General features: G+C 41.4%; 1 protein-coding gene across 1 annotated transcript in view; it reads left to right on the forward strand.

The window, feature by feature from the left end:
* Positions 1-2,006: 2,006 nt before the first annotated feature.
* The window catches only part of LOC124742238 (skin secretory protein xP2-like), a 50,646-nt gene continuing 35,970 nt past the window's right edge, over positions 2,007-16,682 (forward strand). The window contains exon 1 of the mRNA XM_047248772.1: positions 2,007-2,166. Within this exon, the coding sequence (XP_047104728.1) occupies positions 2,007-2,166 (160 nt within the window). The remainder of the gene's footprint in view (positions 2,167-16,682) is intronic.

Raw genomic sequence — 16,682 nt, forward strand, 5'->3', positions numbered from 1 at the left:
TAGAAACACTTCTGCCTGCACTGAGAATCCTTTTGAACACAGCTCTGTCAAGCCTCAGCACTGCTCACATAATTCTCTAAAACTGCTGGTCATTGCATACTGGTGTATCACAAGCAGAGTTACCAGCATCCCTACCATCCCACAAGTGCTCCTCTGATGTCAGTATTTCACACAGGAGTAAGTAGAGCGTGGGGGAACTCAGGCAACAGCTTTAAATCTCCAATCACATACAGCTGCACCCCCACCACAGTGTGCCCAGTTAGATAGCGATAAGCCGTAGCTTCAAATTCTGCAGTTTATTGTCGCCACATGAGAAGTAGTAGAAGCAGTTGGGTTTAAGTATCTGAAGGTATGTTACTGGGAGAGGGAGAAATGGAATATTGCTCACCAACCGAGATTCCCAACAAAGCTACCTTACATACAGGTGACAAACATCAAATAGACCAAATTCAGGAACAGACATCCGAGTACTACCCACCTCTGGGTCATTTGCCGTGCAGTTGCGTGAGGCTCTGTAGAACTACTCTACAGAGTTGACTGGCAACTATGGGTCATTTGGATCACTCAGACCCAGCAGTGCTGCGAGTTTTGGATTTTGTAGGTTTCTCTCTGTACTCTGTGCATGCTCGTCAGCATATAGTCTCACACTCCTACCCTTCCACATTTAACCTTCCGTCAGCATAACCTCCCAGTATATTTCACTGAAAGAAAAGTGTGTGCAAGACTATTACAAAAATATGAGAGAAAATCTGGCCAGCAGATTTGTAGTGGTGGTATTAGTACCGCTGACAGACAAGTGTTTCTGTCCTAGTTTTCTGAACTGTTACTTCTTCCCTCAGGGAGGAAACTGATACAGGTTGGGGAAAGTAGGAAGTGTGGATCACTGAAATGAGGATTAATTGTTGTAAGGATGAGGAGAAACAAAGATAAAGAGGGTAGGAAAAGGGAGGGGGTGGAGAGGGGTGTTGTCCAGAGCCTACATTATAGATAGTACATTGGCAAACATTGTGCCTGATCCACTACAGAGATGACAGGTTGAGAAGTGATCATGGATTACGTGGGAGAGGCTTAATAGTGTTTTTATGAGTGAGAAAGGAAAGAGACAGGGTGGGCAGGGAGAAGAACAAAGGCAGAAAAGTAATAAACAAAATAATGAGACATAATAAAAAGGAAACGTGTGTGAAACCTACTGGAAGGATGATAATGAAGAATTATGGCAGGAATATGTTAACAGAGGTTAAGTACTGTAAGATATAGGTGTGGAGGCATGTGTTGCAGGGTAATTTCCTAGTTCCAGAGTCCATGGAAACCTGTAAGGTAGGTGTATTCCATGGGCCTCTGTGCCTACTGTAAGACATGGGCTGTATGGATCCTCTCACTAGACAGTGGTTCTTATGGACTTCAGAGATGAGAACTTGCCTCCCACACATCTCTACATCCCAACAGCCTTATTAACTATCCCTCCATTTACACAACCCCTTTTTCACCACCACCACCACCACCACCACCACCACCACCACCACCACCACGCCTTTCCTCCCTTTCTCTATCCAACTCTTCTCACCCACTCCCATTTTTGATTGTATTACTCACGTCTCTCCTTCCTCATATTCTTTGATGGGGTACAGCTCATGTAACAAAGTACAAACAGTACAGACAGAAACTTACAAAATCCAAAACTCACAACAATGGTACTTTTGGGGGTAAATCAGAACCAATCCAGAGAATAATGAAGTGGAAAATGGAGGTAGTATTTGCACTACTCACCATAAAGATGACACACTGAGTTGTAGATGATCACAATGGAGAGTGTTTGCTTTCAGCAAAGCTGCCTTCAGAAAAGATAACGCACATTCACACAAGCAAGCACACATTAATGCTGTCTCAGGCTGCTCCAACCATAATTCAGCAGTCACATCAAATAAATGCAACAGGAAGGGTGACAAATAGCAGCATAGAGATGTGGTGAGGGAAGAGCACTGTCTGACAGAGTGTGCAGGGTATAAATGGTAGCAGGACAAGGCTGCTGGACACAGGATCTGGAGGCTGTTGTGGAGTGCGTGGGGAAGGATATGGGAGGAACCGGCGTGGAAAAAGGAGAGGAGCAGAGAAGGGGAGGGGAGAAAGACCAATGGGTGCACTGGCAGAGAGCAGCACACAATGAAGGTGAGGGGAGATGAATAGAGGGTGGTGTGGGACTGATTCAGCAGAATCTGTGGGGTAGAGAGTGTGGGAACAACAGGTAACAAAAGATTGAGGAAGGGATAATTTTGAGAGTGGATAAAGTGTCGAAAGGGTAACTACCAGTACAGGGATGCCGGTGATTGAGAGCACGATCCTGTTGGCACAGGTTGTGAAGTAGCCACATACAATAAATAGAGCATGTTATAGACAGCTGCACGTCATTTCACACGGTGAGCCACATACCGCTCAGCCGCAGATGGGACGTGGCCATTCATTCAGTCTGACTCCCGGTCACTAGTTCTACCGATATAAAAAGCTGTGCAATGACACCAGCAAAGCTGGTATCTGATAAGGCCGTTTCCACATTTGGCCTGCCCTCTGCTGGGGGTAATAAGCCTGTGACAGGACTGGAAATGCAAGTGCTTTGTTGGTGGATGGGGCAGGTTTTGCACCTAGGTCAACCTCAGAGGTAATATACCTTCAGAGAGGTGATGGAATTGGGTGTGCCAAGGGAATGGACTACGATGTTGCGGAGATTTTGTTGGCACATAAAATCACTTTAGGAGGGTTGGGAAAAATCTGTGTTAGGATGTGTGTCATTTCACGGCACAATGATAGACAATGAAAGCCCTGTTAAAGGACTACAGCTCTCCTCGTGCCCTGAAATGAGGTACTTCCTACCCAAAATGCCTCCTACCTACCCAGAACAGTTCTCTATTCCCCACCCTATCCTTGAAACACCTTAGTGCATCCCTACGCCACTTCCCAATCCCCAACCCGTACCCCTCTGTGAAAGACCTATGTGCAAAATCTGCACTATCCAACCACCGAGCACTTCCTAGTCTAGTCCTGTCACAGGACTATCCCAACCCATTGGAGGACAGGCCACAAGCAGAAATAGCCTTATCATACAACAGCTCTGATGCATTCACTGCACAGCTTTTCATGAGGGGGCACAAGGAAAAGGAAATATTTCTTAAAAGCTATATATATTTAAATCGTTTACAAAACAACCTTATTCCTTTCAAAATACTCTCCAATACAATTGATACATTTGTCCTACAGGTGCTTCTACTGTTCAAACATTTTTGTAGTCACTTTTAGAAATGGCTGACAGCTCCGTGCTCATTTCTTTCTTGATTTCTTCAATGTTGTCAAATCAGTGTACTTTTGTGGCCTTTTTCAGGCATGTAAATAGTAAATAGTTGCACGAAGCCAGATTGGGCAAGTAAGGTGTGTTGGTCACCAAAACCATGCCATTTTTACCCAAAAACTAACAGATGGCTGTGTTTACAGGTGCATTGTCATGATGGAAGAACCAGTCTCCTGCCTGCCACAAATTGGGACATTATTGTGCAATTTTCTTAACACTTCCAAATAAAAGGTTTGATTGACAGTCTGACCTTGGGGGAGCAAATTCTTATTGAGCTATGCTCTTGGGACCGAGAAAGCAAATTTGCATTGTGTCAATGTTTGATTTGGCTTCACTACTTTTACCGGATGAGATGGCGACGACTTGTTCCACTGGCTTGACTCTTGCTTTGTTTCTGGGGCATACTCGTAACACAGTGATTCGTCATCAGTATGATCTGTGACAGAAAATCTGTATCATTTTCAAGCTGCTGTTTCAAAACATGACACATTTCAATTTGGCGTTCCTTTTGATTGTCAGTCAGAACCTGAGGAACAGACTTGGCAGCAACCCTTTTCATTCCCAAATCGTCCATTAAAATTCATTGAACAGAGCTCCAAGATAACCCACTACTCTCTGACAGTTGATCAATTGTCTGTCAGTGGTCTGGGAGCGCAAACACACTAACTTTTACAAACTTTTTGTCAATTTGGACAGTTGATGGATGTCCAGAATGAGGTTTGTCAAGAATAGATATGTCACCATTGTTAAATTGAGAAAACCAATTCTACACTTTAGTTTCTCCATAGCATCACCTCAGTAAGCCATTTTCAACATCAAAACAGTTTCAGCAGCATTTTTACTGAGCAGAAAATAAAATTACACAGCTGCACATTGTTCATTTAAACATGACATCATAAAAAATGATCCAAGAACAAAACAGCACTAGCAAAACCAATCACTGCAGATGTACAGAACAAGCTAGATGAACAACACAGGTGGCACTGAACTGGCAATGAGTTATGTTATGTAGTATACCGTATTTACTCGAATCTAAGCCTCACTTTTTTTCCGGTTTTTGTAATCCAAAAAACCGTCTGTGGCTTAGAATCGAGTGCAAAGCAAGCGACGTTCCGAAAAATATTGGTAGGTGCCGCCACAACTAACTTCTGCCGTCAAATATATGTAGCGCTACACAGGCATGCTTTGTAGGCACAAAGATAAATACTGGCGCCAAAACCTCTGCGTCAGTGAATTAATAAAAAAAAAAAGATGGAAGACGAGCTTTTTTTTCTCTGCCCCGAGTTTCGACCACTGCATTTTCATACATTATCCAAGGAAGTAAATACAAATTCCATATTGTTCATCTTCGAGTGTAGCAGCATTTCAATGTACTATGAAAATCCGACTGGCGAGACTCTTGGGATGTTTGTCAATATGGCCAACTCTACGTTCTGAATTTTTTCCTACCTGTGAGAAGAGATGGTTGCTAATAGGAACCTGATGAAATGTGAATCACATGCAGTATTCTCTTCACCATAAGAATAATACGAATATAAACATTTTGCCATGTATTCTTTCGTGTTTGTTGCTGTCTCATTTAAATCCTGTCTGCCTAATTAACTACGAAACTAGAGTGAGACCACAGCAAATGCGGAAGAATATACATATTGTGTCATGTTTATATTCGTATTATTCTTATGCCTAATAGTGATACAGTCATAAATGAAGCAAGGCAACTGACTAGATTTTTAAATCTAAGATGACTAATTTCTGTGCAGAATTTGATGTACTAAAGAAGCGGCCGCAAAGATTTTCAAACGGAGAAAAATTTTCGCCTAACTCTCGTTCAGAACATGTTCTGTCATACACAGTCTATTATTTGGTTCTTGGTGATCATTATCAAAGAAAGCAGCAGTGTAAGTAACAACAAATAGCAGTCTCTTGCCATTGTTTCGCTAATGAGAATATTCCTCTTTTTTTTTTTTTAATTGTAAGCGGCGGTAGCGCGCACAAAAGCAATCCATGCCGCGAGTGACAACAGACCATAAACACGCACTATCAGAATGCGACAAACAATGCACGACACAGTACAGTAATGCATTTTCAGCTTAGAGTGACGTAAACACCTATAACAAAGAAAACGGCACTTATCAGATCAAAGCAAAATAAGCAATCAATTCAAACCAGACAAAGCACGTGAAAAAGGAAGGGTTCCCGTATAAATACGGACGGAGCGCCTGACGCATAGCAATGGCTACCTGGTAAAGCTTAACTGCTAAGCTTACGACTCGAACCAAACTACCGTAGCTGTATCATCATTCATTCGACCTAAATTGTGTCTCATATTACAATGGACCAACTTTGTTTCGATTTGGAGGTGCGGCTTAAAACTTTTCTCCCCCCTTGAATTTCAAGTCTCAAATTTCACGTGCGGCTTAGATTCGGGAATTTTTTTTTTCTTTATTTAGAGTCTCATTTTTCAGGTGCGGCTTAGATTCGAGTAAATACGGTACATTTCTGCTGCTAGGCAGATATAAGCTCCACCCACAGCAATGTTATTTCAGTTTTTTTTCTGGGTACCCCTACATATATTAGTAGAATTACCAACCAGGTGTCAACCAGGATGAAAGGCCACTACTAAACTGTGGCCAAGAGTTATGTGGACCTCCCTGTGGAGCAACATGCAGCTTAATGTGGCTGTTTCATAACCTGGGTCACCTGGAGTCTTCCCTCTACCACCAGCTTTCCTTAACTGGGCAGATGGGAATTACCTTTACAACACAATCTCCACTTCTGAAATTATCATGTCCCCTCATCCTCAGAGTGTTGCTCTCTGAAAATGTGCCCACCAGTCTTTTTCGCCTTCTCTGCTCCACACCTGCTCCACAGACTTTTTTCCAGGCTCCCTTCCCCACAGCTGTCTGATACTGCACCTGGTATCCTTACTGTGCTACCATCTAGCCTCTGCATGCTCCACCAAATGACATTCTTCTCTCACCCCACCAGCAGACGGCTATCCGTCTCCCTTCCACAGCCCACTTTGAATTGCTGTTTTCATTCAACATGATTATCACATTCTGGCCACAGCAGCCAGAGGTACTGGTTACAACTGCGCAATATGTTCTTGCTCATGAGAATGTGTGTTCATTTTCTCTTCTCAAAAATGCTTTGGTAAAAAGCAATGTGCAACTGTCATTTTGTTGTACCTGTCTGCCACTCAGTGTGTCACTGTTATGGTAAGTAGCATTCTATCTTTTCTGTAATGTTGTTGATATTCCAACCTGGAATTTCAGTTGTTTGGGGTGGTATATTTGTAAAAGTAGACAATCAAATCTAGCCAAGTGGGAAGTGAATATGCATGCAGGATTGATTGAGTAAGATGTGGTATCTAGTGTGAGCACATACATGTAATTAGACTTTCCCAACAACCACCAGGCTACCTCATATCTAACAAAAACTTCAGAGAAAACAGTTCACTAACACATAAATTACTCAATCACACTGTCATTGTTGGGGGAGGCTTTAAACACCCACCAACCATTTGAGAAAAATCATCATTTTGTAATATGTCAGTGTGACATAACATCCTGTTAACCACCACAAAAGCCAACTCATGATGAAAATATTTGACTAGATGACATTACTCAGTTATGATATTTTGTCATTACAACTGCTTCGCATTCACGGATTCTCAAATCCCAAATTACAAAGGTCAGCTAGAAATAGCAGGAAACACTATGTATCCAACCAAATAGATAGAGATGCTGTCATGTCATATCTCTAAGAGGATTTCAGAAGAATTACGTCTGAGCTGGAGAATGTAGAAGGGCTGTGGCTGAAGTTTAGAAGGAAAGTCAACAATTTGATGGTTATATAAGTATATAGTAGAACCATTCTCGATGGAGGGACATTTGATGGTATGGAGTCATTGTGAAAAAACTTCGAAACTAACAGATTACTGCATAAAAACATGTAGAACAAAGCTTAGAGCTATGAACAGAGACATGTTGCCATCAAAAACTACCACAGTCAAACTTTATTGAAAGACTTCCCACAAGACCTATGTTAATTCTGCTCATACATGAACACTGTTAGTGGCACCAACATTAGTATCCAGAGACTTATGCATGAAAGGAATGAGAAATGAGTAGTAAACCAAACAAGACTCCAGAACTCAGTGGAATCCTTGTGAGAATATGTACAAAATTCGCAGCTGAGTAAGCTCCTGTTTTAGTTGTTATATACTGTAGATCCCTTGAACAAAAAACATGTAATCAGCTAGTGAAAGAAAGCACAGGTAAAATTTGTCTTGAGAAGGGTACCATATGTGACACACAAAACTTATATCCAATCTACCAATACCCATCTGTTGTAGAACACTGAGATATGTCATCATGTTTGAGTTCAAAGAGCATGAACTCAGCACCATGATTATATGGACACTGTTTGATGGGGATAACATCAATTTCTCCTTTTGTTACATGGTGTCCTGAAAGCCAGGGACTATGGCAATTATGAGCAACTTAAATTGGAAATACCACATAGATAATATTGTGGGGAAGGTGAAACGAGGATGTGCTTTGTTGGCAGAACACTTAGGAGATGCAACAAACCTACATTACACTTGTCCGTCCTCTGCTAGAATATTGCCGAGCAGTATGGGATCCTTACCAAGGAGGATTGATGGAGGACATCAAAAAATGCAAAGAAGGGCAGCTCATTTTGAGTTATCATGCAATAGTGATGAGAGGGTCACTGATATGTTATGTGAGTTGGGGTGGCAGTCACTGAAACATGGGCAGTTTTCTTTGTGGCGAGATCTGTTTAGGAAATTTCAATTACAACTTTCTCTTCCGAATGTGAAAATATTTTGTTGACACCCACCTACAGAGGGAAAAAATGATCATCATAATAAAATAAGAGAAATCAGAGTTCTAATGGAAAGATTTAGATGTTCCTTTTTCCCCACACGCCACTCGAGAGTGGAATGGTAGAGAAGTAGTATGAAAATGGTTCGATCAACCCTCTGCCAGGCACTTAAGTGTGAATTGCAGAGTAACCATGTAGATGTAAATGTAGATGTTGATGCAGTATATCTCTAGTTCTGAAAAGCGTCTGACTCTCTACATCATGAATGTTTATTAATGAAAGTGTGACAGTGTGGGTTATCAAACAAAACTTGTTTCTGCATTGATGATATGTAGGTAGGAAAGAAGGAGCATGTTATATAGAATGGAGAGTCATCAACAGAATTAGAAGGAACTTCAGGCTTTCCTCAAGGAAGTGTGTTGGGTCTGTTGCTCCTTATATTTTGTATGGATGACATGGAAGACATTATAACTTGTAACCTCAGACTTTTTACTGATGGTGCAGTTATCTATAACTAAGTACTGTCTGGAGAAAGCTGCACAAATATCCAGAAATATCTTTGCAAGATTTCAGAGCATTGCCACAACAGGTAACTTATAATGAAGGTCTGGAAATGTAAAACAGTGTCCTGCACAAAAGAAAATGTATTATACTATGACTGACATTCACTACAGAAAACTGCCATCAGTTAACTCAGATAAACTATCTGAGTGAAGCAGTTCATTGGGGGTATCAAGTGGAATGGGTATTAGGCTTAATAATAAGTAAGGTACATGGTGCATGTCACTTCAATGAGTGGATAGTAGGAAAATGGAGTCCATCTGCAAAAGAGACCCTGTACGATTGATTAGTCCATCGCATGTCCGAATACTGCTCCTGTGTGGGACTCTTACCGAATAGGATTAACATCAGATATGGAATGTATACAAAGATGGTAGCAGGTATTTTTTCAGGTTAGTTTGACTTACTGGATAGCGTCGCACAAATGATGGAAAACCTAAATTGGTAGATTCACCCCACAACTGCCTAATTATGAAGTTTTCAGGTGCAGAATTAAGTGAAGAATATGGGCATATTCTTCAGCCCTCTATGTACCACACCAGAAGGGATTGCAATGGCAAGATTACTTACATGGCTCTGGAGTTTAATTAAACTAGTCAGTCTACTTGAACCTCAGATACGATTTGAATGGGAAAAAAACTTAATATATTACAATGCTAAGTATCCTATGCCGTGCACTTCACAGCAGTTTGAAGATGATATAAAACTGCAAACAAAAGATTCTATTTCGCTTGCCTTTTTTCTTTTAGGAGGGACTCCCCACTGAAAGTGCCTTATACCATACCACTTTCACTCACTATGTATTATAATGCCAGAATGACAAATTCATTTGCAGTATTTTCATTTTTATTGTTATCTGGATGAGGCATCAATTATTTCCAGAAGAATGGAAAATCTGGTAGAAGCTGACCTCGTGGAAGATGAGTTTGGATTCTGGAGAACTGTAGGAACACACGAGGCAATACTGACCCCATGACTTACCTGAGAAGATAGTCTAAAAATGCTATGAATGTAGGTTTGCCTTTTCTTAATCTAAGAGAAAGCTTTCGACAATACAGACTGGGAAAGTACGAGGAGTGAAAAGTTATAGTCGAGGGGCATGAAACACAAGGAGTGGTTGAGAAGGAATGAGACAGAATTGTAGCTCATCTCTGATGTTACACAGTGTGTATATTGAATGACCAGTAAAAGAAACCAAAGAAATATTTGGAGTATGAATTAAAGTTCAAGGAGAGTAAATCTTTGAGGTTTGCCAATGACATTTTAATTGGGTCAGACAGCAAAGGACTTGGGAGAGCAGCTGCACAGAATGGACGCTGTCTTGAAAGGAAGATATGAGATGAACACAACAAAAGCAAAACAAGGATAATGGGATGTAGTTGAATTAAATCAGGTGATGCTAAGGGAATCGGATTAGGATATGAGGCACCTGTAGTACTCCATGAGTTTTGCCATTTTGATAGCAATGTAACTGATGGTGGCCAAAGTAGAGAGGATACAGAATTATAGACTGAAATGCTCTTCTTGCCATTGCCAGAGAAATTTGTTGACATTGAACACAGCTTTAAGTGGTAGGAAGTCTTTCCTGGAAGTATTTGTCTGGAATTCAGCCATGTATGGAAGTGAAACATTGACCATCAACAGTTGGGACAAAAGGAGAATAGAAGCTTTTGAAATGCGGTCCTACAGAAAATGTTGAAGACTAGGTGGGTGGATGATGTAACTAATAACTAATATTTGGGCAGACAAATTTGGGACACAACTGGACCGAAAGAAGGGATCGGTTGATTGGACACATTTGGGGTCATCAAGGTGTTTGCAATATTGTGGGGAGGGAAGCATGGGGGAGGGGCTGGTAATAATCTTGGAGGGGAACCAAGAACCAAGTGATGAATACAAGCAAATTCAGAAGGATGTAAGTTGCATTAACGTGGAGAGCAGTAACAAACCAGTCTTTGGACTCAAGACAAGAACAAGAACCAAAAGAAGAAGAATGAAAACAACAACAACAACATGAGGAACTGAGATGATTTCGAGGTACAATGAGTAAGTGGTCCAGTTATTACTTAAACAAAAGAATGCAAAGTACTGTGTCAGATAGAAGATTCATCTTGATAGCATCTTGAGTTGAGAGGGGACAAATTGCTACTGTTGTCCTGTAGGATTCAACTGCAGAACCACTCCTGTTCTGGTTTCATGTAACTGATCTTCCACTTTACACTGGTAAAGCAGAAAGAGTACTGTTTTTGTATGATGCCAGCATCATAATCCAAGCTACAACACCATGTCCAATAAATTGAATGTTAAAAGGTATCACTAACTGATTTTTGGTAAAAGTGTATCACATAGCTTATAAAAGGTACACTTCGTTCAGTTATGTACAAGTTAAGTCACATCATAGCAATCAAGAATATGGGACATAAGGCAAGGTAACCTGCACAACCAGCTGTTCAAAATTCCTCGGTGCCCTTATAATTTTAATTTTAACTGGAAATCACGTTATAGATGTTCAGTAACCCTCGGTTCCAGAAACTTTGCTCTCTGCATCATTTCAGACTTTGGTGATGAAAGCTTAGCTTACTCCACATACTTCCATTCACTGGTGTCAAATGAAATAATTTTCTGGGTCAGTTCTATGCAATACACAATGTATTTCACAGACATGTGTAGTAAGAATATTATCTGATGTATTTACCTCTGTAGACAAGACGGCTATTCAACATGTGTGTAGTAGAGCTCAATTCGAAGGTCTGATGGTTTGAATCCTGGTGGCGGAGAATAACTTCACTGTTAGTGTTTGGCCAGTGAGGAGAGAAGAGGTGGTAGCATGAAGGTCTTGAAGAGCTTTATTTGTGTGAAAGTCCTGCATTAAATTCCAAACACCACCACCATCACCTCGAACCAACAAGCATGACAAGCTCTCGCAAAAGTTATCCACAGAACATGTAAATAAATGGAACCAAACCAAACTTGTGACACTTTCTACTCACAGCACAGTTCACTCAGTCTGTGATCTGAGTGAGTTGCCCCATTTTCCCCAAACTTCCCTAATCAATATTTCCTACTCGAAGGAAGAAGAAATGTACAACTCAAACACCTAGGTTTTTCTTCTTTTTTCTTTTTTTTACCAAGTATGGTACTATTACCAGTTTTAGTACTGCATTATATTGTCAGAAAAGTGCAGATTGGATGAGGTAACAGTAGAAACTGAACCCTAATACGTCAGCTGCCATAGATACATTAGTCGAGATTTGTTGGGGAGCAGTATCTGACACCAGTGCAGAAGAGGCAGACTTGACATTTTAATCACCACCTTAAAAAAACTACATGATACATAACTGTTTGATTGTTCACAGGCAAATCTCTGCAGGCCTGATAAATTGTGTGGCATTTTCTGCATTTAAAGGAGGACAATGTTGCTACAATCCGAAATTAAGTGGAAGTGTATGGCAACAATGTGTCATGACAGGATGCAATTATCAGATGCCACAGGCACTTTGAGTTTTTTGTTTAAAAACTTTACAATCTGGGTAACCATAGCCTTGACAAATCATGTTGAGAAATGAAGCTGCTTCAGCTGTATAATCCTTTTATTCTTAGACACTATCAGTTTCACAACACTTCCAGCTGCATCTTCAGTGAAAAAACAACCATGTAGAAAATAAATAATCCTAAACATAAGGTGAAACTACAATGAAACATGTACTCACTGGAGTTAAGAAATAATTTATACAACTATTATTGGAAGATCCAGCACTCACTGTCAGTCCCATAAAATATGTTATCCCCAAAAATGTGTGTGTTCTAGAAGTAATATGATAGTGTTTTCATCCTTCTTCATTGGTTTTATGTAAGCAATCTCCACCCTAAGGAGGAATTGGCACAATTCCCTGACTAATAGGAAGGAGATTTAAGAGGCACTTGCCAAATGTTACTGTGTAAATCAGAAAACACTATTGTATGCTACCTAGGTGACATTGTACTGGCGAAAGGCTTTTGACCGCTATAATAGCAGTATGTCAAGGAATCTGTACTGCCATATATGGAGCCACATTAAAACTTAGAATAAAAATTGATTCTATAAGAAACAGGTGTAATCCATGATCTGAATGGTTGGCTAGTAACACACAACATATGACATTCACACAGTATGAAAATGACAATAACTTAATAGATAAAAATCTACTAATCAAGTGGTGGCAGAAAACGCACATAAAAGAAGGTTATAATTAGGCAAGCTTTTGAAGCCAGTAGCTCCTCCTTCAGGCACAACAGTTAAAGGGGAAGGAAGAGGGGTTAAGGGAAAGGACTAGAGTCGTCTAGAAAAACAGGTAGATCTTGGGAAAGTCAACTGGGACTGCGAGTCAGGAGAGACTTACCACACAGTGTGAGAAGGAAAGACTGATTGTTGAGGACTGCATTGTATGAGATTTAAAAATCTTTGAGCTGAAAGGTGGAAGACTGGATAATACGCAAGATGCACATTACTGATTAAACATCACACATGAGTTAATAAGAGTGAAAAGCTAAGTGCAGATGTAGATGTAGATGTAACAGAGGTCAGATGGGGCAGTGAAAAATAGACAGGTAAGACAATGAAAGCTGTAGAAAATAAAACTGAGTGACAGAAGGAGAACTTACTGTGAAGAAATGCCGAGCCAGAAGAAATTAATGTAAATTAATGCCAGGTGGGTGGTAAGAACTGAGGACATGTTTTGGCATTAGTTCCCACCTTCAGAGTTCTGAGAAACTGTTGTTTGGGGGGAAGATTCCAAACAGCATATGTGGTGAAACAGGCACTGAGGTCACAATTGTGATGTTGTAGCACATGCTCTGCAACACTATATTGTGTGTTGCCAGTATACACCCACTACCTATGCCCATTCATCCTAATTGGTAATTTGGTGAAAAAAGGCCAAACAGTTGGTGTATGACATGTGTCGGCTGGAACAGTTGGTGGTACGAGGGTGCATGGTGCATGGCGCATCTTGCATTGGATCTGTTGAAGGGTAGGAGCCATTGGGTAGGGAGATGGGTGCAAAAGGAGCACAGGGTCTGACAGGAATGTTACAGATATTGGGAGGGTGGCAAAAAGCTGTTCTAGGTGTGGAGAACAAAATTTTAGATACAATGGATCTCATTTCAGGGCATGAGAAATTGTATTACATTATATTACCACACCCACACCCACCCCCACACACACCCACACCACACACCCACACCACACACACCACACACCCACACCACACACACCACACACCCACACCACACACACCACACACCCACACCACACACACCACACACCCACACCACACACACCACACACACCACACACACACCACACACACACACACCACACACACACCACACCACACACACCACACACACACCACACACACACACACCACACACACACACACCACACACACACCACACCACACACACCACACACACACCACACCACACACACCACACACACACCACACACACACACACCACACACACACCACACACACACACACACACCACACACACACACCACACACCACACACCACACACCACACACCACACACACACACACACCACACACACACACCACACACACACACCACACACACACACCACACACACACACCACACACACACACCACACACACACACCACACACACACACCACACACACACACCACACACACACACCACACACACACACCACACACACACACCACACACACACACCACACACACACACCACACACACACACCACACACACACACCACACACACACACCACACACACACACACCACACACACACACCACACACCACACACCACACACCACACACCACACACCACACACCACACACCACACACCACACACCACACACCACACACCACACACCACACACCACACACCACACACCACACACCACACACCACACACCACACACCACACACCACACACCACACACCACACACCACACACCACACACCACACACCACACACCACACACCACACACCACACACCACACACCACACACCACACACCACACACCACACACCACACACCACACACCACACACCACACACCACACACCACACACCACACACCACACACCACACACACACACACCACACACACACCACACACACACACACCACACACACACACACCACACACACACACACACACCACACACACACACACCACACACACACACACACCACACACACACACACCACACACACACACACCACACACCACACACCACACACACACACCACACACACACACACCACACACACACACACCACACACACACACACCACACACACACACACCACACACACACACACCACACACACACACACCACACACACACACACCACACACACACACACACCACACACACACACAGTCTCTGGCTGCTATAGTGTGAAGAGTGAAGAACACTTGCTGAAAAAGCTCACCAAACTGAAGCAACAGTGGGTATGTTGTAGTTGTGTATGGCTAACAGAGATGGTGGCTTCTTTGGTCATTTAATCACTGAATGAGTGCTGAGTGTATCTACATCCATCTACTTCTACATACATACATACATAATCCACATACCACCACACAGTGCAGGGTGAAGGCCTATTGCATCACTTCCAGTCATTACCCCAAAAGGAATGACCATAGAAAGCAGGGTAAACATGGATTCATGACAAATAAAAAAAAGCAAAGATGCAAACATCAGGGAAGTTGATGCAGGGTGTTCTTTGAAAGCACCATTGTGTGTTGCTATCAGATTATAACAATAAGGAGAAAAATTCCACGTACTGGTGAAATCTCCAGACGAGGTAATGCGAGGCTGTCAGGTGGAGTGTCACAAGAAGCTTAATGACGTCATATTTTTGCTCAATGACAATGTATCGGCTCATTCTGTACAGATCAGACATGCCGTCTCTTTCAGCTATCAAATTTTGCCTTATCTCCATATTCTCCACTCAGTGATTTTTTCCTCAGACATAGAAACCATTGTGTGGCAGCCATTTTTCATATGGAATCAAGTCAATTTTTAGGGTGGAACATTTTCTAAACAATCAAAATGCCGACTTCTACAACTGAGGTATCTGTCAAGGAATATGTAATTCGATAAAGTATGTTGCATCAACTGTTGTGTGTAAACACAAAAAAATTATGCCTTGTTCTATAATCAGTTCACCACTGTAACCCAAGGAAGTTACTGTACATGCACAATTGTGTGTTAAGTACAAAATCATTACAACAACATAGTCGAAGTGTTGCTGGCTACTCTCGTGGACAGTATACAAAAGGATTCTCTGAATCTGAATACAGCAGATTAAGCTACAAATCAAAGAAAACTATAATGTAAAGTAATTGTCTACTGTTGAAACTACGAATGTCGGAGAAGAAAATTCTGCAGACAAATGCATTCCAGGTAAGAAAGATGCTGCTTCATATGTTGAACATGCTATTTGTACTTTAAGTGATCAATAAGTCAAAAGAGATGAGCGATAATCAGCTCTACCATTGTCATTTCCACTATTAAGACATTAAAGCTATTGTGTCTTCTTCAGACACTATGTGGTAAATATAGAACCAAGTGGCATAGGGAACCTTCTGAAAAATTATTTTCATGGGAAAGATCTGATCCAACACATGTAGCAAAATTTCTTTCTATGAAATGTAACTTTTTGATTATATTAACGGACGAAATGTTTTACATAATTATACATGAAACCAGCTGGAAGGCAAATTATATATTTAGAAATTATAACCAATCTAGAAGGATCAGTGAAAATGAGCATGCCATTTACAACTAAAGAATTTGATGCATATCCTAGTATACTAGTTACAGCAGGAGTAAGTGTGTACACAGAGAAAATGTCAAAAATAAATGGATTCCCTTTGGCCTGAAGCCTG

Source organism: Schistocerca piceifrons, unplaced genomic scaffold (genome assembly GCF_021461385.2).
Source record: "Schistocerca piceifrons isolate TAMUIC-IGC-003096 unplaced genomic scaffold, iqSchPice1.1 HiC_scaffold_2246, whole genome shotgun sequence".
NCBI classification, from domain to species: domain Eukaryota; kingdom Metazoa; phylum Arthropoda; class Insecta; order Orthoptera; family Acrididae; genus Schistocerca; species Schistocerca piceifrons.